This window comes from Ranitomeya variabilis, chromosome 1 (genome assembly GCF_051348905.1).
Source record: "Ranitomeya variabilis isolate aRanVar5 chromosome 1, aRanVar5.hap1, whole genome shotgun sequence".
NCBI lineage: Eukaryota > Metazoa > Chordata > Amphibia > Anura > Dendrobatidae > Ranitomeya > Ranitomeya variabilis.
This window is the reverse complement of record NC_135232.1, coordinates 299,006,351-299,028,934: the sequence shown is the minus strand read 5'-3', so window position 1 is coordinate 299,028,934 and position 22,584 is coordinate 299,006,351. Positions and strand designations below refer to the sequence as shown.

The window sequence follows — 22,584 nt, the reverse complement described above, 5'->3', positions numbered from 1 at the left end:
TGCTCTGTGCTGTATACCACTGTGGGCTGTATATAGTTCTCTGTGGGCTGTGCTCTGTGCTGTTTACTACTGTGGGCTGTATATAGTTCTCTGTGGGCTGTGCTCTGTGCTGTATACTGCTGTGGGCTGTATATAGCTCTCTGTGGGCTGTGCTCTGTGCTGTATACTACTGTGTGCTCTGTGCTATATATAGTTCTCTGTGGGCTGTGCTCTGTGCTGTATACTGCTGTGGGCTGTATATAGTTCTCTGTGGGCTGTGCTCTGTGCTGTATACTGCTGTGGGCTGTATATAGTTCTCTGTGGGCTGTGCTCTGTGCTGTATACTGCTGTGGGCTGTATATAGCTCTCTGTGGGCTGTGCTCTGTGCTGTATACTACTGTGTGCTCTGTGCTATATATAGCTCTCTGTGGGCTGTGCTCTGTGCTGTATACTACTGTGGGCTGTATATAGTTCTCTGTGGGCTGTGCTCTGTGCTGTATACTGCTGTGGGCTGTATATAGTTATCTGTGGGCTGTGCTCTGTGCTGTATGCTACTGTGGGCTGTATATAGTTCTCTGTGGGCTGTGCTCTGTGCTGTATATAGTTCTCTGTGGGCTGTGCTCTGTGCTGTATACTACTGTGGGCTGTATATAGTTCTCTGTGGGCTGTGCTCTGTGCTGTATACTACTGTGTGCTGTATATAGTTCTCTGTGGGCTGTGCTGTATATAGTACTCTGTGGGCTGTGCTGTATATAGTACTCTGTGGGCTGTGCTGTATATAGTACTCTGTGGGCTGTGCTGTATATAGTACTCTGTGGGCTGTGCTGTATATAGTACTCTGTGGGCTGTGCTGTATATAGTACTCTGTGGGCTGTGCTGTATATAGTACTCTCTGGGCTGTGCTGTATATAGTACTCTCTGGGCTGTGCTGTATATAGTACTCTCTGGGCTGTGCTTTATATAGTACTCTGGGCTGTGCTGTATATAGTACTCTGGGCTGTGCTTTATATAGTTCTCTGTGGGCTGTGCTGTATATAGTACTCTCTGGGCTGTGCTGTATATAGTACTCTCTGGGCTGTGCTGTATATAGTACTCTCTGGGCTGTGCTGTATATAGTACTCTGGGCTGTGCTGTATATAGTACTCTGGGCTGTGCTGTATATAGTTCTCTGTGGGCTGTGCTGTATATAGTACTCTGTGGGCTGTGCTGTATATAGTACTCTGTGGGCTGTGCTGTATATAGTACTCTGTGGGCTGTGCTGTATATAGTACTCTGTGGGCTGTGCTGTATATATTACTCTGTGGGCTGTGCTGTATATAGTGCTCTGTGGGCTGTGCTGTATACAGTGCTCTGTGGGCTGTGCTGTATATAGTACGCTGTGGGCTGTGCTGTATATATTGCTCTGTGGGCTGTGCTGTATATAGTACTCTGGGCTGTGCTTTATATAGTTCTCTGTGGGCTGTGCTGTATATAGTTCTCTGTGGGCTGTGCTGTATATAGTTCTCTGTGGGCTGTGCTGTATATATTACTTTGTGGGCTGTGCTGTATATATTACTTTGTGGGCTGTGCTGTATATATTACTCTGTGGGCTGTGCTGTATACTACTGTGTGGACTGTGCTGTATACTTCTACGTGGGCTGTGCTGTATACTACTGTGTGGTCTGTGCTGTATACTACTGTGTGGTCTGTGCTGAATACTGCTGTGTGGGCTGTGTTATCTACTACGCGAGCTGTGCTATAGTATGCAGGCTGTGCTGTATACTATGCGGTTTGTGCTATATAATATGCGGGCTTTGCTATATACTATGGGGATTATATTATATTCTATGGGGGAGGCCATGTTATGTACTATGTGGCTGTGTTATATACTATTGTGGGGGTATATTATATTCTATGGGGGAGGCTGCGTTATATACTATGGGGGGCTGCATTATATTCTATGGGGGGCTACATTATATATTATGGGGAGGTGGGCTGTATTATATTCTATGGGGGTTACATACTCTGGGGTGGCTGCATTATACTCTGTGGGGTGGCTGCATTATACTCTGGGGTGGCTGCATTATACTCTGGGGTGGCTGCATTATACTCTGGGGTGGCTGCATTATACTATATGTGGGCTGCATTATACTGTATCGAGGACTATGGGGAATACGTTATACTATATGAAGAACTATGGGGTGCATTATACTATGGGAAGTGAATTGTACTACATGGATGACTGTGGCGGTGCATTATACTATATGGAGCACTATGAGGATTGTATTATGCTATATGGAGGACTATGAGGATTGTATTATGCTATATGGAGGACTATGAGGAGTGTATTATACTATGTGGAGGACTGAGCAGTGTATTTTAATATATGGAGGACTATAGGGAGTGTATTATACTATATGGAGGACTATGGAGCACATTATAATATATGGAGGACTATGGGGTGTATTTTACTAAACAAGTAAAATGCTGCATATTCGGATTGTTTTTGCTGGAACAAAAAGCCTTGTTGTCAGCAGCACATTGCCAGTGTAAACTGTAGATGTGCTGCTGAAAACATGATACTGTATGGTGATCTATTAGTGATCGTTCTGTCTCATCATTATTCCTCAGCTGGTGGAAAGAGGCCGGGAAACAAGCGTTGAACAACTTCAGTATTGTCGATCAAACTCGTTTAGCGGCCTGAACTCAGCGCACGTAAATACAACAGAAAGGCTTCTGTGTGATGTGCAATATGTTAGCATTTGGGGACCCATTTTAAACTTTGCCTAGGGCCCCACTTTGCCTAAAACCGGCCCTGCCTACAAGTGTACAAAGATATTATACAGTCACCATGTGACAAGTGGGCCTGTGTAACTTCAAATGCCAGGGCTGAATTTTAGTCCCAGTCCGGCCCTGAACGTATCCCACTGATTCTGAGATTGTTTTTTGTGACATATTGTACTTCATGTTAGTGGTAAAATTTCTTTGATATGACTTGCGTGTATTTATGGAAAAAGGAAATTTGGCTAAAATTTTGAAAATTTAGCAATTTTTAAACTTTTAATTTTGGTGCCCTTAAATCAGAGAGTCGTGTCACACAAAATAGATAAAAAATAAAATTTCCCACATGTCCACTTTACATCGGCACAATTTTGGAAACATAATTCTTTTTGTTAGGAAGTTATAAGTGTTAAAAGTTGACCAGCGATTTCTCATTTTTCCAACACAATCATTTTTTTTTATTTGGGACCACTTCACAGTTGAAGTGAGTTTGGGAGGGTCAATATGACAGAAAATACCCAAAAGGGACACCATTCTAAAAATTGCACCCTCAAGGTGCTCAAAATCACATTCAAGTTTATTAACCCTTCAGGTGCTTCATGAGAACTAAAGCAATGTGGAGGTATTGCACTTACTAGCTATATCTAGATTTGTTGAAATGTTTTATATTTAATGTTCAGCTTATTAAAAAGCCCTATGGCTTGTATTTCAGAACATTTGTATTAAATTACCATTTAGTCTTGTATTGGTCAATAAATACCAGCTGACAAATATAGTTCATGTTTTATTGTAATTTCTGAAATGCCCAGAGATGCTGAGATATTGCATCATGTATGGGGATCAAAATTATAGAAACTCTTCATAAGTGAGAATAATATGCCAAAATAGAATGGACTTTTGGCATTAATTTTTCACATGCAGTAAACTGGTACAATAAAGCTATAAATGATGGGTCAGGCAATGGGACTCTACGTAAGCTATACTTAGGCTATGTTTGCACTTTTTCTTCACTTTACTTTTGAGGGGCAGAATCATATGATAAAATGATGAGTGAAAAAATAAAGCTTTATAAACTAATTTAAATCAATGTAGGTTTAAAAAAAAACTTGATCATGAGGGATCTATCAAAATTATAATTATTCTGTCATAATTGTTATGGTTCCTGTAAAAAGCCATAATTCCAAAGTGAACAGCGCTCTACTTATCCAAACTTGAAAAAGATCAGCCCATCTAAACAAGCAGGAAATAATGATTTATTACATTTATAATTACTATGGAAAAAAAGCAATTTCTTTACCCTTAATTGGGTCTCATTATCTGTGTTTGTTGTGCTCGCTCTGTAGTCTAATTGTCATGTTAACTTTACGTTACCTATTTAATGGGCAGGGCAATACTAAATGTACTTCAATATTTTCCAACTTTTTGTGCTATAAAAACAGTTTTGAAGAAAATCATTGATGTGTTTTTGTGGTATAATTTTGTGCAATATTTGTATTCTAAATCTGTTGTCTTGGTTAAATAACCTTATCATTTTATATTTGAGGTTGTTGCAAACACAGAAATACCAAAAATGTGTACTTTATTCTTTATATATTTTATGTAATGAAACATTTTTAACTGGAAAAGTATTTTTCAAATGTTTTTTTTTTTTTTTTTTGTTTTTTTTGTTTTTTTACCGTACGGCTTTGGAACTTGACCATCGGGCCAAACTTGCATTTATTTATTTTTATTTATTTGAGGAAAGTTTAGTTGTTTGAGATGTATGCACTTGTTATAATGTTAATGAGGACCTGTCATCAGGTAATTAGTGGCTCTTATTTTAATTCCACTGCTTCCCTGAGAAGGTAACTTTTTTTTTTTAATCCTCCATATTGTTCTAAAGATATATTTTGTGCTCTTTTTTATGATCTTTACCAAACGGGTTAGGCTAGGTCCACATTGCGTTAGGGCAATCCGTTTTACTGATCTGTTAAACGGATGTGGTAAAAATGAGCCCAAAATTGTCTTTCTGTGGTGTTTTTGCCATCGCGTTAACGCATGTGGCTGCGTTAGGTCATTTGCATTTGCAATAGAGTTCTATGGCAGAACGAACGCTTCCGTTCACTGTGCATTCGCCGTACCAGACCCGAAAACGTGGTAGTCCGCGTTGGAAAGTGGGTCACGAACTAACGGACCATTGCAAACGCATGCCGATTTTGACATGCGTTAGGATCCGTTACACTAATGGAAGTCTATGGGTGTGGTCTGTTATTATGCTTAAACCTTTTTTCCTCCAGATGTACAGGATGCCCCCTTGTCCCTGTCTCAGGTCTATGATTAAAAAGATCAATAGAAAGGTCTTTGTACTGTCCCCTCATATATTTATACATTGTAATAAGATCACCCCTTAGCCTTCGTTTTTCCAAACTAAATAGCCCCAAGTGTAATAACCTATCTTGATATTGCAGACCCCCCAGTCCTCCAATAACCTTGGTTGCTCTTCTCTGCTCCCGCTCTAGTTCAGCTATGTCTTTCTTATACACCGGAGACCAGAACTGTACACAGAATTCTAAGTGTGGTCGAACTAGTGACTTATATAGAGGTAAAATTATGTTCTCCTCATGAGCATCTATGCCTCTTTTAATGCATCCCATTATTTTATTTGCCTTTGTAGCAGCTGCCTGTCACTGGCCACTAAATGTGAGTTTGTCATCCACCCAGGTCTTTTTCACTGTCTGTTTTGACCAGAGTTTTAGAATTAAGCACATAGTTATACATCTTATTACTTCTACCCAAGTGCATGACCGTACATTCATCCCCACTAAAGCTCATTTGCCATTTGTCAGCCCAAGCTTCTAGTTTACATAAATCATACTGTAATATAAAATTGTCCTCCTCTGTATGGATTACTCTGCAGAGTTTAGTGTTGTCTGCAAATATTGAAATTCTACTCTGTATGCCCCCTACAAGGTCATTAATAAATATGTTAAAAAGAAGAGGGCCCAATACTGACCCCTGTGTTACCCCACTGCTAACCGCGACCCAGTCCGAGTGTGCTCCATTAATAACCACTCTTTGTTCCTATCCCTGAGCCAGCTCTTAACCCACTTACACATATTTTCTCCTATCCCCATTATTCTCATTTTATGTATCAACCTTTTGTGTGGCACCGTATCGAAAGCTTTTGAAAGGTCCATATACACTACGTCCACTGCATTTCCTGTGAGCCACGTCCCATTGGTGAAAACCATAAAGTCTTGCACTAAATAAAAAGGTGCTATTTCTCGGGTCCCATGTGAGAGATATAAAGCCAAAAAAGGCATACTTGGGGAGCAGTGAGAACAATATAGAAGCAAAAACTGGCCACTTTTGATTTGGTGACAGGCTGTCTTTAACCCCTTACCGACCTTTGACGCCACGTAGGCGTCATGAAAGTCGGTGCCAATCCGACCTGTGACGCCTATTTGGCGTCATGGAAAGATCGCGTCCCTGCAGATCGGGTGAAAGGGTTAACTCCATTTTCACCCGATCTGCAGAGACAGGGGGAGTGGTACTTCAGCCCAGGGGGGGTGGCTTCACCCCCCCGTGGCTACGATCGCTCTGATTGGCTGTTGAAAGTGAAACAGCCAATCAGAGCGATTTGTAATATTTCACCTATGAAAATGGTGAAATATTACAATCCAGCCATGGCCGATGCTGCAATAGCATCTGCCATGGCTGGAGACCCCGATCTGCCCCCCCCCACCCATCGCCCCCCCAGTCGTCCTTTCTGCCCCGATCTCCTGTCCGCTCCCCTCCTCCCTCCTGTCCCGATCTCCTGTCTGCTCCCCTCCTCCCTCCTGTCCGCTACCCCGGTCCTCTTGTCCGCTCCCCCGGTCCTCCGATCCCCCCCCCCCCGTGTTCCGATCCCACCCCCCATACTTACCTAGCTTCGATGTCCCTCCCGGTGTCCGGCCGTCTTCTCCATGGGCGGCGCCATCTTGGAAAATGGCGGGCGCATGCGCAGTGCGCCCGCCGAATCTGCCAGCCGGCAGATTCATTACAAGTACATTTTGATCGCTGTGGTAGGTTCTATCGCAGCGATCAAAATAAAAAAATAATAAATAAACCCCCCCCCCTTTATCACCCCCATAGGTAGGGACAATAATAAAATAAAGAAAATATTTTTTTTTCTTTTTCCACTAGGGTTAGGGTTAGAACTAGGGTTAGAACTAGGGGTAGGGTTAGGGGTAGGGTTAGGGTTAGGGGTAGGGTTATGGCATGTGCACACAGTGCGGATTTGGCTGCGGATCCGCAGCGGATTGGCCGCGGATCCGCAGCGGATTGGCCGCGGATCCGCAGCGGATTGGCCGCGGATCCGCAGCGGATTGGCCGCGGATCCGCAGCGGATTGGCCGCTGCGAATTCGAAGCAGTTTTCCATCAGGTTTACAGTACCATGTACACGTATGGAAAACCAAATCCGCTGTGCCCATGGTGCGGAAAATTCCCTGCAGAAACGCTGCGTTGTATTTTCCGCAGCATGTCAATTCTTTGTGTGGATTCCGCAGCGTTTTACACCTGTTCCTCAATAGGAATCCGCAGGTGAAATCCGCACAAAAAAACACTGGAAATCTGCTGTAAATCCGCAGGTAAAACGCAGTGCCTTTTACCTGCAGATTTTTCAAAAATCGTGCGGAAAAATCTCACACGAATCCGCAACGTGGGCACATAGCCTTAGGGTTAGGGTTGGAATTAGAGTTAGGGTTGGAATTAGGGCTAGGGTTTGAAATAGGGTTAAGATTAGGCTTGTGGTTAGGGTTACGGATAGGGTTAGGGGTGTGTTGGGGTTACAGTTGTGGTTAGGGTTGGGATTAGGGTTACGGTTGGGATTAGGGTTAGGATTAGGGTTAGGGTTGGAATTTGGGTTACGGGTGTGTTGCGGTTAGGGTTGTGGTTAGGGGTGTGTTGGGGTTAGTGTTGAAGTTAGAATTGAGGGGTTTCCACTGTTTAGGCACATCAGGGGTCTCCAAACGCAACATGGCGCCACCATTGATTCCAGCCAATCTTGCGTTCAAAAAGTCAAATGGTGCTCCCTCCCTTCCAAGCCCCGACGTGCGCCCAAACAGTGGTTTACCCCCACATTTGAGGTACCAGCGTACTCAGGACAAACTGGGCAACAACTGTTGGGGTCCAATTTCTCCTGTTACCCTTGCAAAAATAAAAAATTACTTGCTAAAACATAATTTTTGAGGAAAGAACAATTATTTTTTATTTTCACGACTCTGCGTTATAAACTTCTGTGAAGCACTTGGGGGTTGAAAGTGCTCACCACACATCTAGATAAGTTCCTTCGGGGGTCTAGTTTCCAAAATGGGGTCACTTGTGGGGTGTTTCTACTGTTTAGGCACATCAGGGGCTCTGCAAATGCAATGTGACGCCTGCAGACCATTCCATCAAAGTCTGCATTTCAAATGTCACTACTTCCCTTCCGAGCCCTGACGTGTGCCCAAACAGTGGTTTACCCCCACATATGGGGTATCAGCGTACTCACAACAAACTGGGCAACAAATATTGGGGTCCAATTTCTCCTGTTACCCTTGTGAAAATAAAAAATTGCTTGCTAAAACATCTTTTTTGAGGAAAGAAAAATGATTTTTTATTTTCACGGCTCTGCGTTGTAAACTTCTGTGAAGCACTTGGGGGTTGAACGTGCTCACCACACATCTAGATAAGTTCCTTGGGGGGGGTCTAGTTTCCAAAATGGGGTCACTTGTGGGGGGTTTCTACTGTTTAAGCATATCAGGGGCTCTGCAAACGTAACATGATGCCCGCAGACCATTCCATCAAAGTCTGCATTCCAAAACGTCACTACTTCCCTTCCGAGCCCCGGCATGTGCCCAAACAGTGGTTTACCCCCACATATGGGGTATCAGCGTACTCAGGAGAAACTGGACAACAACTTTTGGGGTCCAATTTCTCCTGTTACTCTTGCAAAAATAAAAAATTCTGGGCTAAAAAAATATTTTTGAGGAAAGAAAACACATTTATTATTTTCACGGCTCTGCGTTATAAACTTCTGTGAAGCACTTGGGGGTTCAAAGTGCTCACCACACATCTAGATAAGTTCTTTTGGGGGTCTAGTTTCCAAAATGGAGTCACTTGTGGGGAGTTCCTACTGTTTAGGCACATCAGGGTCTCTGCAAACGCAACGTGACGCCCGCAGAGCATTCCATCAAAGTCTGCATTTCAAAACGTCACTACTTCCCTTCCGAACCCCAACGTGTGCCAAAACAGTGGTTTACCCCCACATATGGGGTATCAGCGTACTCAGGAGAAACTGGACAACTACTTTTGGGGTCCAATTTCTCCTGTTACCCTTGGGAAAATAAAAAATTGTGGGCTAAAAAATCATTTTTGAGAAAAGAAAAATTATTTTTTATTTTCATGGCTCTGCGTTATAAACTTCTATGAAGCACTTGGGGGTTCAAAGTGCTCACCACACATCTAGATTAGTTCCTTGGGAGGTCTAGTTTCCAAAATGGGGTCACTTGTGCGGGAGCTCCAATGTTTAGGCACACAGGGGCTCTCCAAACGCGACATGGTGTCCGCTAATGATTGGAGCTAATTTTCCATTCCAAAAGCCAAATGGCGTGCCTTCCCTTCCGAGCCCTGCCGTGCGCCCAAACAGTGGTTTACCCCCACATATGGGGTATCATCGTACTCAGAACAAACTGGACAACAACATTTGGGGTCCAATTTCTCCTATTACCCTTGGAAAAATAAAAAATTCTTGGCTAAAAATCATTTTTGAGGAAAGAAAAATTATTTTTTATTTTCACGGCTCTGCGGTATAAACTTCTGTGAAGCACCTGGGGATTATAAGTGCTCACTATGCATCTAGATAAGTTCCTTGGGGGGTCTAGTTTCCAAAATGGGGTCACTTGTAGGGGAGCTCCAATGTTTAGGCACACAAGGACTCTCCAAACGCGACATGGTGTCCGCTAACGATTGGAGCTAATTTTCCATTCAAAAAGTCAAATGGCACGCCTCCCCTTCCGAGCCTTGCCGTGCACCTAAACAGTGGTTTACCCCCACATATGAGGTATCGGCGTACTCAGGAGAAATTGCCCAACAAATTTTAGGATCCATTTTATCCTGTTGCCCATGTGAAAATGAAAGAATTGAGGCTAAAAGAAATTTTGTGTGAAAGAAAAGTACTTTTTCATTTTTGCGGATCAATTTGTGAAGCACCTGGGGGTTTAAAGTGCTCACTATGCCTCTAGATGAGTTCCTTGGGGGGTCTAGTTTCCAAAATGGGGTCACTTGTGGAGGAGCTCCAATGTTTAGGCACACAGGGGCTTTCCAAACGCGACATGGTGTCCGCTAACGATGGAGATAATTTTTCATTCAAAAAGTCAAATGGCGCTCCTTCCCTTCCGAGCCTTACCATGTGCCCAAACAGTGGTTTACCCCCCCACATGTGAGGTATTGGTGTACTCAGGAGAAATTGCCCAACAAAATTTAGGATCCATTTTATCCTGTTGCCCATGTGAAAATGAAAAAATTGAGGCTAAAATAATTTTTGTGTGAAAAAAAAGTACTTGTTCATTTTTACGGATCAATTTGTGAAGCACCTGGGGGTTTAAAGTGCTCACTATGCTTCTAGATAAGTTCCTTGGGGGTCTAGTTTCCAAAATGGGGTCACTTGTGGGGGAGCTCCAATGTTTAGGCACACGGGGGCTCTCCAAACGCGACATGGTGTCCGCTAAAGATTGGAGCCAATTTTTAATTCAAAAAGTCAAATGGCGCTCCTTCCCTTCCGAGCCCTGCCGTGCATCCAAACAGTGGTTTACCCCCACATATGAGGTATCAGCGTACTCAGTACAAATTGGACAACAACGTCCAGTTTCTCCTTTTACCCTTGGGAAAATGAAAAAATTGTTGCTAAAAGATCATTTTTGTGACTAAAAAGTTAAATGTTCATTTTTTACTTCCATGTTGCTTCTGCTGCTGTGAAACACCTGAAGGGTTAATAAACTTCTTGAATGTGGTTTTGAGCACCTTGAGGGGTGCAGTTTTTAGAATGGTGTCACTTTTGGGTATTTTCAGCCATATAGAACCCTCAAAATGACTTCAAATGTGAGGTGGTCCCTAAAAAAAATGGTTTTGTAAGTTTTGTTGTAAAAATGAGAAATCACTGGTCAAATTTTAACCCTTATAACTTCCTAGCGAAAAAAAAAATTGTTTCCAAAATTGTGCTGATGTAAAGTAGACATGTGGGAAACGTTATTTATTAACTATTTTGTGTCACATAACTCTCTGGTTTAACAGAATAAAAATTCAAAATGTGAAAATTGCGAAATTTTCAAAATTTTCGCCAAATTTCCGTTTTTTTCACAAATAAACTCAGAAACTATCGACCTAAATTTACCACTAACATGAAGCCCAATATGTCACGAAAAAACAATCTCAGAATCGCTAGGATCCGTTGAAGCGTTCCTGAGTTATTACCTCATAAAGGGACACTGGTCAGAATTGCAAAAAACGGCAAGGTCATTAAGGCCAAAATAGGCTGGGTCATGAAGGGGTTAAACTGTACTTTGTTCTGGCTCAAATTCTTTTTTAATGGGACCACAAAATTTCCATATGACAAATGGTAACACAAATTTATGAATGAATCAGAACATTAAAAAGTTGTTCTGATTCATACTTTTCTTGACTAGTGCATAATTAGGATGTGGGTGTCAGCATCTGTTTAAGGTATATAAGCAAGAGTTTGCAAAAGCATGGGTGTTAAAATTATCCAAATAAACTCTATCTGAACATATGGAATTGATATTGTTTCTTACTGGAGTTAGGAAACAAGCAGGCTTTCCGTTTACTGCTCATTTACATTGTTTCTTTTATTTTTTATGTAGATTGCCTACATTGAAAATTGTACAAAAACTCAGCTAAAAAATAAATAGATGTAAAGTATAGTGTTTTTTACGTACATTATACTGATGTAACTCTCTGAAAGTTTTCCTTTGTGTGATTACAGCTGCAGTGGAAGCCTGCGTTCTTCATGGTCTGAGACGCAGGGCTGCTGGATTTTTGCGCAGTAACAAAATTGCCGCATTATTTATGAAAGTGGGAAAGAGCTTTCCTCTTGCAGATGAGCTTTGCAGGAAGGTACAGGATCTTGAACAGCTTTTAGAGAGCAAGTAAGAAATTTACTTTTTCCAGAAAATCTTTTAGTGTAATTATTATTTTCACCCAATTTATATAGATGACTGCAATAAATTGTAGGCTTTCAGCTCCTATTATAATAATTCTAGTTCTAGATTCTTTAATGCCATAACAGAAAGCTGATAAAATAGGATCTTGTCACTGTTACACGCTTTTATGGTTAAAATGATACCAAGTATGTGTATAAAACTTGGTGTCTTAGGACCTAACTTATTGCAGAGTTTGTTTTATTTTATTTTGTATTTTAATTTAGTTGTTTCTTTTTTCTGCTGTAGATCTTTGAATGCTGAGATCTGTATAACCTTCGCTCCCACCGCCAAGTGGCAGCTTTCTGCCTATGCATAGGATACACAGAAAGCTGTCAATCAGTCGTGTGGGCGGGTTTTACAGAGTTCCACATTTAGAGATCTGCAGAAGAAAAAACTGGGGGATTGTATCAAAACTGAAGCAAGCAGCCCATTTAGGATATGTGCAAATATCTTCCACAATTGGGCGAATCCACTGAATATACCAAGAGGAATACTCTTCAGGAAGCTCTGGCATATCTTTCATGAAGCATCTTTTTTTGTCGGTTCCTCATACCTTTTTCTTAATTTTTGGCCATCTTTTTATGAGCCATCCCATTGCCTTGAATTGTACAGTAAAGTATAGAGCAACTTCAGAGTGGAAAATGCCTGAAGAATGGTCAGCTTGGTCTTTTGACCACTTGGCATCTTGGAAACATGGAGTGTTTAAAAGAAGCTCAAAAAACGGAACATATGCACAGCAATTAGTTTTTATATGGAAATGCATATGTTCATTGGTTAAGCATTGTGTGGGAGATTATTCAAGTGATTTTCACAGCACACCCACCTGAAATGATGATGTGTGCATACCTTAAGGCCTCTTTCACACTTCCGTCTTCTGCTGTGCGTCGTTGTGCAGCAAAATGACGTGTAGACGGACGTCACTAAAATTGTGAAAAATGTGTGCGACGGATCCAGTGTAATGACGGATGCTTCGTTTGTGTTGTTGCCACGATTTCAATTGATAAATTTTCGGGAATCAAATGTCCGGACACGGGGGAGAGAGAGAGAGAGATTTTTTTTTTTTTTTTTTTTCCGGGGTCTGAAAATATTTCCGGGCATGCGCACAATGAAAAAACGAGATCCGTCGCTGGATTCCTGCGAGTGACGGTCAGCGACGGATCTTGCGTCCATAGGCTTCCATTGTAGCCGATGACGGATAATGCAGGACCCGTCACTGAACGATTTTCCGACCACTAATTTGGCGACGTATCCAGTGCACGACGGATGACCATCCGTCACAATCCATCGCTAATACAAGTCTATGGGAAAAAACAGGATCCTGCAAATTTTTTTGCAGGATCCTGTTTTCTCACAAGACGACGTATCTCGACGGGACACTGCCTGCGGAAGTGTGAAAGAGGCTAAGGCTGCTTTCACACTAGCGTCGGTACGAGCCCGTCGCAGTGCGTCGGGCCGACGTACCGACGCATGCTGTGAAAGAAATGCCCGACGTGGGCAGCGGAAGCAGTCTTACGACGCTTCCGCTGCCCCATTGCAAGGTCCGGGGAGGAGGGGGCGGAGTTTCAGCCGCACATGCGTGGTAGAAAATGGCGGACTCGACGCACAAAAAAACGTTACATGTAACTTTTTTTGTGGTGGCGGTCCGCTAAAACACGGCGCAACTGTCGCACGATGGTTGCGACGTGTGGCACTGCATCGCAATGCGTCGCTAATAAAAGTCTATGGAGAAAAAACGCATCCTGCGGGCAACTTTGCAGGATGCGGTTTTTTCTCCACAACGACGCATTGCGACGTGCAGTGCCCGACGCTAGTGTGAAAGTAGCCTAAGTGACAAATTGCTGGAATCAGTTTTTCTGCCCCTATATCAAGCTGCTCTCAAATGGGGTAGCAAAAACCTGGTGGTGGATGCTCTTTGAACCTTAAAACCATGTCATGATGGGCTTTGTAATCTCTGCTGCCAACTGTTCCTCATTTGTCTATCTCTTTTACTCTCACTGATCTGCCTGACATTTATTTCTAGAAAGAATCAAATGCAAGGTGCCCAGGAAACTGTTCGCAAGAACCAGAGACTTCCTAATCTATCACCACAGGCCATCAAGCATCTATGGATTCGTACAGCACTTATTGAAAAAGTGTTAGATAAAATTGTTCTTCACTTAGTGGAAAACTCCAGGTAAACGCATGATTTTTCTCTTACCACTGTTATTGTGTATTCAGTAGATTTTTGTCATTACTTAACACAGACTTACATGTGTTTTTTTTATATATATTGTAACTTTTACATAATTTTGGCTAATTGATTTGTTATGACTTGATCAGTCTTACATTTAAAACCTGAATAAAGTGTTCTCTTAACCCCTTCAAGACATTGGATGTACCAATACCTATTTTGCAGTGCGTTCCCGCAAGTGGATGCACCAGTATGTCCTGACGATCGTATGGGCACAGGAGCGGTGCCTGCACAATTGCTTCTGGGAGCTCAACTGAAGTGATAGCCGAGATCCGGCTATCACACTGCCCCAGGCTGTTTAAAATGCAGCAATCAATAGCGATTGCAGCATTAAGAAAAGAGGGAGGGAACTCCGCTTTTTCTGTCTGATCAGCGGCCCCGTGATGTCATCTCGGAAGCCTGATGGTTGCCACCAATTACCACCAATGCTCTCCGCGCCGACGAGTGATGTCAGCAGCATGATAACATGACCTTATCATGCTGCTGACGTCGCTCTGACTCGGCAGTCAGAGCTTCAATTGTACCTCAAACTATTCCAGCAAATCCTGAACTCCAATATGGAGCTTCTTTCCTTGTGAGCTTTGCACTGTGCCACATCGGAATCTCTCCCATTCATGTGAGCTCAGCACCGGTTTTGAACAGCTGACATGTGCCTCTAACAGCCACAGGTGGAATCTCGATCCACCCACGGCTATTAACTTGTCAAATGCCGCTGTTAATCTCTGACAGCGGCATTTAACTCACTCTTACCAGAAGCGCGCCTGAAATCCCGCCCATCGGTAACCTCGTCACGTTATTGCGTGTCGCTGATGGGTTGGCATGAGGACCAGAGGTCTCCAGCAGGTTGTCATAGCCGAATTGCTATGAGCGCCGCCCAGTGGGCATTTTTGGTACACACAGGTGATCTGATCATCGCCTGTGTGTAGCAGAGATCAAAGTACTGCAGCTTTTAGTCTCCCATGCAAAAAAAAAAATGGTTTAAAATTTTGAAAAAAAAAAAAGAAAAAAGTTCAATTCACCCTCCTTTTTGCCCCAAAAAACAAGCCCCTCACATGGCCATTTTGACCAAAAAATAAAAAAGTTATAGCTCTGGAAAGAAGGGGAGCAAAAAACGAAAACGCAAAACTGGGGTTAAAAACTTAAGGCCAAAGCAACATTTTAGTGAAATAAAATTGTAATTTTCCATTTACTCAGCCCAATGTTATACAACTCTGTGAATCGTCTAAGGGTTAAAAATGCATACTACACCCCTAGATGAATTCCTCAAGAGGTTTAGTTTCCAAAATGGGGTCACTTGTGGGATTTTTGGCATGTCAGGGGCTCTTCAAATGTGACATTGCATCCGTAATGTATTCCTGCCAAAATTGTACTCAAGAATTCCATTGGCGCTCCTTCCGTTCCGAACCCTGCCGTTACCCAAACAGTAATTTTTCATATGGGGTATCGGTATATTCAAGAAAAATTGCACAGCAAATTGTGCTGTCCATTTTTTACTGTGAAAATGAAACATTTTGTACTAAAAGCCACCTTTTTGCGTGAATTTTTTTTTTTAATTTTCATGGCTCAACGTAAAATTCTGTGAAGAGTAAGCCTTGATTTAATTTTTATTTCATAAATCAATAATACACATAAAAATAAGCAACTATGTAATATATCTTATCCAAAAAACGTGCTTCTTTCTCTGCCAGAATTGATGAGTCATTATTAAAATTCTCAGGTAAAATTTGTATTCGGTAAAGACAGACTGTCCCATTTCTGACGTAGGAGTTGGAAGGAGCTACTGATGAGATTCTCTGTAGATGGGAAGAGCGAGGAGAGGAGCGCCTCCCTCCTCTCCCTTCTTTCTAGATAGGAAATGGCAGTTACTACTCATAAGATTCTATCTCAGTAATGGGACAGTCTGTTTTCACTGAATACAGGTTTTACCTGTGAATTGAGAATTTTGAAAATGAATGATAAATTCTGGCAGAGAAAGAAGCAGAGTTCTCTGATAAAATATATGACATAGTTGCTTATTTTCATGTGTACTATTAATGTATCAAATAAAAATTAAAACTACGGTTACTCTTTATCTTTCATCTCAGGTAGAGGAAGGTAAATACCAAATGGTGCCATTGTGGTATAGGGAGTATGAGGCATTGTGTAACGAATTTATAAAGTGGTATTTAGGAATGTGCTTTCTGCATTTTATGAATACGGTAATGCAGGAGTTTTGAGTCAAAATGTGTCAGTTTATTTTGAATTGTAGTAACTTTTTGATTTATTTACTTTTTTTATTCACAGCAAATATTATGAGAAGGAAGCGCTTTTAATGGATCCTGTGGAGGGACCAATCCTTGCTTCTTTGCTAGGTAAACAGTTTGAGATTTTTAAAAACACTAATAAGATGGCTTCATGAAAATATGTGCAACAAAATAGTCAGAATGAGGTGTATTGAAGCTGGCAGGTGTCTCTATTACAGCTTGCTATGATAACTTCTCCCTAACTAGGGCTTGTTTGTTCACTGGATAAAAATCCAAAACTTACTTCCAGAATAGAGATCCAAGGTTGTACCATTGGATTTCTGGCAAAAATATTCCTCACGTGATCCTTGGCATTTCTAATAGGAGTAGGTGCCACACATTATAGCTAAAAATCTGCAGAGAAATTCTCTGATGCGTCCAAAAAGGTTCAAAGATATCTCACTCACATGAATAGGATGCAAATTGTTAGCAGAATTTGCAATGAAACCTGCTAAATGTGAACATACCTGAACAGATTTTACCTATGTGTATTCAATGAAGGACTGATTACTGACTGAAATTTAGTAAAATTAGCCGATTTGTGAATCCCAAATTTTGTGAACTAGACGAATAATAGCTTTACCATTGTCCTGTCGTTGACTCCACCTCTTCTCCCTGCTTTGTGTTGTGTTAATCCGCTTTGAATAAAGTATCATGACTAGTGATGAGCGAATATACTCGTTACTCGAGATTTCCCGAGCACGCTCAGGGGGTCCTCTGAGTATTTTTTAGTGCTCGGAGATTTAGTTTTCCTCACCTCAGCTGAATGATTTACAGCTATTAGCCAGCTTGATTACATGTGGGGATTCCCTAGCAACCAGGCAACCCCCACATGTACGTATGCTGGCTAACAGATGTAAATCATTCAGCTGAGGCAAGAAAAACTAAATCTCCGAGCACTAAAAAATACTCGGAGGACACCCGATAATGCTCCAGAAATCTCGAGTAACGAGTATATTCGCTCATCACTAATCATAACCAATACGGTGAGTGCAGCCTTTTCTTTCTATTAGACATTCTCGTTGCGCTTTATATCTGGCAAGCACCCAGACTACTACTGTTTTAGCGGACTCCTGAGTAGCTGTCTAGCATGGTACATTGTGACCAGCATCTCAGTCCTGGTGCCGGGTTCCACTGTTTTCTTATCCACTGACATCATACACAGTTGGGTTCAGAAATATTACAACAGTGGCAGAATTTTCAAAGTGTAGCTTCTGTACATCAGTGCAATGGATTTGGGACAAAGCTATCAGGTTGTGTGCAAAGTGTAGAAATAGAGATTGACATAGGCAAGGTGGGTCATTAAGTTAATATGTTATACTTTACTTAAGGCCACGTTTTCACGGTCAGTTTTTGGTCAGTATTTTACCTCAGTGTTTGTAAGCCCAAATCGAGGAGTGGGTGATAAATACAGAAATGGTGACGTGTTTACATTTTACTTTTCCTCTGATTGTTCCTCTCCTGATATTGGATGACAAATACTGAGGTAAAATACTGACCAAATACTGAACGTGTGAACATACCCAAAAGGGTATCAGTCAGCACAATTATATCCCCCCTACTATTTATATGTGCATATAGCTCTTTCAAAGACAAGTCCAGCAGTATCTTTACATGACCAGTTTGTTCATTAATTACTGAGAAATTGCCTATTAAATTGATATGCAAATGAGGCTGACAGATTATAGTAGATCTGAAACCCTTGCCACTCCAGCCCTATTCCCCACCCAGATCTCCTTGCAGAAGCTTCATATCTACCATTTGTATATCAATTTAAATGCTAATTTTTCAGTAATGGAGGAACGGACTGGCCATGTAAAGGTATTGCTGGACTTGTCTTTAACAGAGCTAAATGTACATACAAATAGTATACATGGTGACATCTAAAGGATTTTCTGCTACTATGTTATTGAGTACCTATTTTAGGATAGGACATCCATTATTATGAGCAGATTTTCCCCATAAAATTGCGTGTAATCAACTCATGACAGTATCAATAAAGTTTTGTCAAAGTCAAATATCAGATAGTATCAAAATGAAAGCAGCTTTAATTAAAACATGACATACAAAAGAGACAAAAATAGCAGTGACAAAAATGCGATAAAATCACACAAAAATACTGAAAAGTGCAATGAAAAAAATGCAAGAAGACTAAATTTTCTACTAGGTTCAAAAATGCTTCAACATCAAAAATTCAAATATTCCTCGTAGGAATGTAGCCAAATAAGAAGAATCTTTTTAAGGAAACCTGAAAATGAAGAGCCAAGGTGACATTATGTAGCAGAGCCTCTACTGACGGAATGGAGAAGAAAATGAGGCACTGATTTGCCAAATACTTTCCATATTAATAAAAGCCGAATTATGACACAAATTATGGCTCTATAATGAGCATTTTTCATAATGTTTTGCACTCTCCTATCACACACTAGGTCTGCTTTTACAAGGGTAGTGTTACTGACAGGTTCCCTTCAATAGCTTTTTATATTATTATCTGATCATTTAATTTGTAGTTGGCCCATGTGCCCTGGAGTATACAAAAATGAAAACCGCAGACCATTTCTGGACCGATCCATCAGCAGATGAACTTGTTCAGAGACATCGCATCCATAGTTCTTATTGCCGACAGGATTCTCCAACAAAAAGGCCTGCCTTGTGTGTGAGTATGCTCAGCTCCTCCGCTGCCTGATATCAATCTAAGACCATGTTAGCACAGGGGTATTTCATGATTTTTATACACAATTCCCAGACTGACCGGAGATCTTCCGACCCAAACTTACAGCCTCATAGACTCTTTCACACATATGAGGCTGTAAGATCAGGTTGGGAGACCCAGGGTAAGTCCAGCATTGTGGTGCCCATATATACAGTCCATGAGATAATTCCGTCTGAACCCAGACTAAATACAGTATGTTTGGTTGTGTCAAAACAGTAACCAGCTACGGGGATAGTCTAAGACATTTGTGGTATATCCGTAGAATATGCTATAAATAACTGATTAATATCTGATGATATATATATTTACATATTTATAGATATACAGTATATATATATATATATATATATATATATATATATATATATATATATATATATATATATATAGGACTGAAACGTCGCCTTCTGGGCTGCTTAAATAGCTCCTTTTCACTACAAACTGTGTGCTGCCTCCAATTTTTCTGGATTTTTTTCAGGCAGTATTTATATAGATAGACTTAGAGCAGGTGTGAGACTGGGCTTAGCTTTCACAAAAGCTTCATGTTCGAGGGATGGCACTTATGTTCTTTTTGCCATTAAAATGGTTGTCCAGGTTTAGCACGGTGCAAACTGTCAAGATTCTCCGGTGCTGTTGCTGGAAGCGGGCTGTTATGTGACCATAAGTAGGCAATATTCATAATTTTAGTCACATTCCATGCACTTCTCATTCAATTCAGTTGTACTGAGCGAGGCCGCGCACGTCTAGTCAGAATGTGGCCAAGAGTATCCTGACAGTGCGCTTTGTGAGTGCCAAACCTTGACAGCCCCTTCAATATTTGAGATTGGAAAAACCCTTTAACATGTACACTAATTACAGTCAGCTATATTTCAGCAATCTCGACTTAAAGCAGAAAAAAATCAATTATGTAAATGGAGACAATTTGGGTAAATAAACTCATGAGCTTGACATAGTCAGATGATTAGCATGTGGAGAATTTTTATTATATCACATTGCTTTTTCACTTCAACAGGACACAAGTAGCTTTATATCATGACATAAGCATGCTAATTTAGGCTTCCTTTAGATATCTGTGAATCACATACGGTATATGTTCTGTCTGTGTATTTTCCAGGTAGAACATGTACATACAGTGAAGGAAATAATTATTTGATCCCTTGCTGATTTTGTAAGTTTGCCCACTGACAAAGACATGAACAGTCTATAAATTTAAGAGTAGGTTAATTTTAACATTGACAGAAAGAATATCAAAAATAAAATCCAGAAAATCACACTGTGTAAATTACTGTATATACTCGAGTATAAGCCGAGATTTTCAGCCCACTTTTTTGGGCTGAAAGTGACCCTCTCGGCTTATACTCGAGTCAGTGTCGGTGTGGGGTCGGCGGGTGAGGGGGAGCGGCGGCTGTGATATATTCACCTGTTCCTGGCGCGGTCCCTGCATGTCCGATGGTCTCCGGGCAGCTCTTCCTGTGTTCAGCGGTCACGTGGTACCGCTCATTACAGTAATGAATATGCACGCATATTCATTACTGTAATGAGCAGTACGTGACCGCTGAACACAGGAAAACGCCGCCGGCTCCCGGAGACCATCTGACAGTGAGACGCTGCCAGGGGACCGCGCCGGGAGCAGGTGAGTATATCAGGGGAGGGGGAGCATTGCGCGATAGTCACCTTCCTCGTTCCATCGCTGCGCGCTGCTCTGTCTTCCGTCCTCTGGCTGTGACTGTACAGGTCAGAGGGCGCGATGACGCAATTAGTGTGCGCGCCGCCCTCTGCCTGAACAGTCAGTGCAGAGGATGGAAGACAGAGCAGCGCGCAGCGATTGAACGTGGAAGGTGACTATCGCAAGTGCCGGGGGCCTGAGCGAAGAGAGGTGAGTATGTGATTTTTTTTTATTTTAATCGCAGCAACAGCAAATGGGGCAAATGTATGGAGCATCTTATGGGGCATATATGAGGATCATCTTATGGGGCATATATGAGGAGCATCTTATGGGGCATATATGAGGAGCATCTTATGGGGCATATATGAGGAGCATCTTATGGGGCATATATGAGGAGCATCTTATGGGGCATATATGAGGAGCATCTTATGGGGCATATATGAGGAGCATTTTATGGGGCATATATGAGGAGCATCTTATGGGGCATATATGAGGAGCATCTTATGGGGCATATATGAGGAGCATCTTATGGGGCGTAATGTGTGGAGCATCTCATGGGGCCCCTAATGTGTGGAGCATCTCATGGGGCCACAATGTATGGAGCATCGTATGGGGCCACAATGTATGGAGCATCGTATGGGGCCATAATGTGTGGAGCATCTCATGGGGCCATAATGTATGGAGCATCTCATGGGACCATAATGTGTGGAGCATCTTATGGGGCCATCAACCTTTATGCAGCATTGTATGGGTCAAATGTTTCTATGGAGCATCTTATGGGGACATTATTATCCTTTGTGCAGCATTATATGGGGCATATTTTAATATTGAGCATCTTATGGGGCCCATCATAAACTTTATGAAGCATTATGTGGGGTGTATTTTGTATGGAGCATCTTATGGGGCCCATCATGAACTGTATGGAGCATTATATGGGGCTCCTGATTCAATATGGATATTCAAAAACACTTAACCTACTGATATCTCAATTAATTTTACTTTTATTGGTATCTATTTTTATTTTTGACATTAACCGGTAGCTGCTGCATTTCCAACCCTAGGCTTATACTCAAGTCAATAAGGTTTCCCAGTTTTTTGTGGCAAAATTAGGGGGGTCGGCTTATACTCAGGTCAGCTTATACTCGAGTATATCCGGTATATAAAAGTCTATATCTACATTTAAATTGTATTTAAAGTCTGTTTTGCGGTTCATGTGTCCGCGGGTTTTTTGTAGACCTTTTGTCCATTAAAAAATCACGTTGACTTGTCCGTGTTTGATTGGAGTCACAAATCACGCCTCGTACTTGTCTACGAGTCTGTGAAAATCACGGATAGCACACATTATTATCATCTTTGTGTAATCTGTGTGCTATCCATTATTAACATTGCAATGAATAGAAGAAGCTTTGCAATTTATTTTTCAGAAGTGAAAATCGGTGATGAATCACTGATGATAAAAACTGACACACTGACCAAACACTGATGAAACTCGGACTATTTTTTTGCATACCTAAAAAAAATCACAGATGTTTGAATGAGGCCATGGTAGCGGCACTGCTACAATGTCTCCCTCGTCCATCTTAGGAATGATTATTTTGAATCATCCCCGAGTCAAAATTTGTGTGTTTGAGTATCTTCTCACATAGGTAGGAGAGAGAGGTACGCAGACGCTATCCAGACAATGATTGAGTGCGTAGAGTCCAATTCAAAAACTAGGTGGCAGCTCTATCCGCTGGTG

At 41.6% G+C, this 22,584-nt stretch overlaps 1 protein-coding gene across 1 annotated transcript in view; it reads left to right on the top strand.

Moving 5' to 3' along the window:
- The window catches only part of SGSM1 (small G protein signaling modulator 1), a 331,551-nt gene that overhangs the window by 171,772 nt on the left and 137,195 nt on the right, over positions 1–22,584 (top strand). The window contains exons 4-7 of the mRNA XM_077295680.1: positions 11,739–11,901; positions 13,976–14,128; positions 16,469–16,536; positions 18,978–19,123. Of these exons, the coding sequence (XP_077151795.1) occupies positions 11,739–11,901; positions 13,976–14,128; positions 16,469–16,536; positions 18,978–19,123 (530 nt within the window). The remainder of the gene's footprint in view (positions 1–11,738; positions 11,902–13,975; positions 14,129–16,468; positions 16,537–18,977; positions 19,124–22,584) is intronic.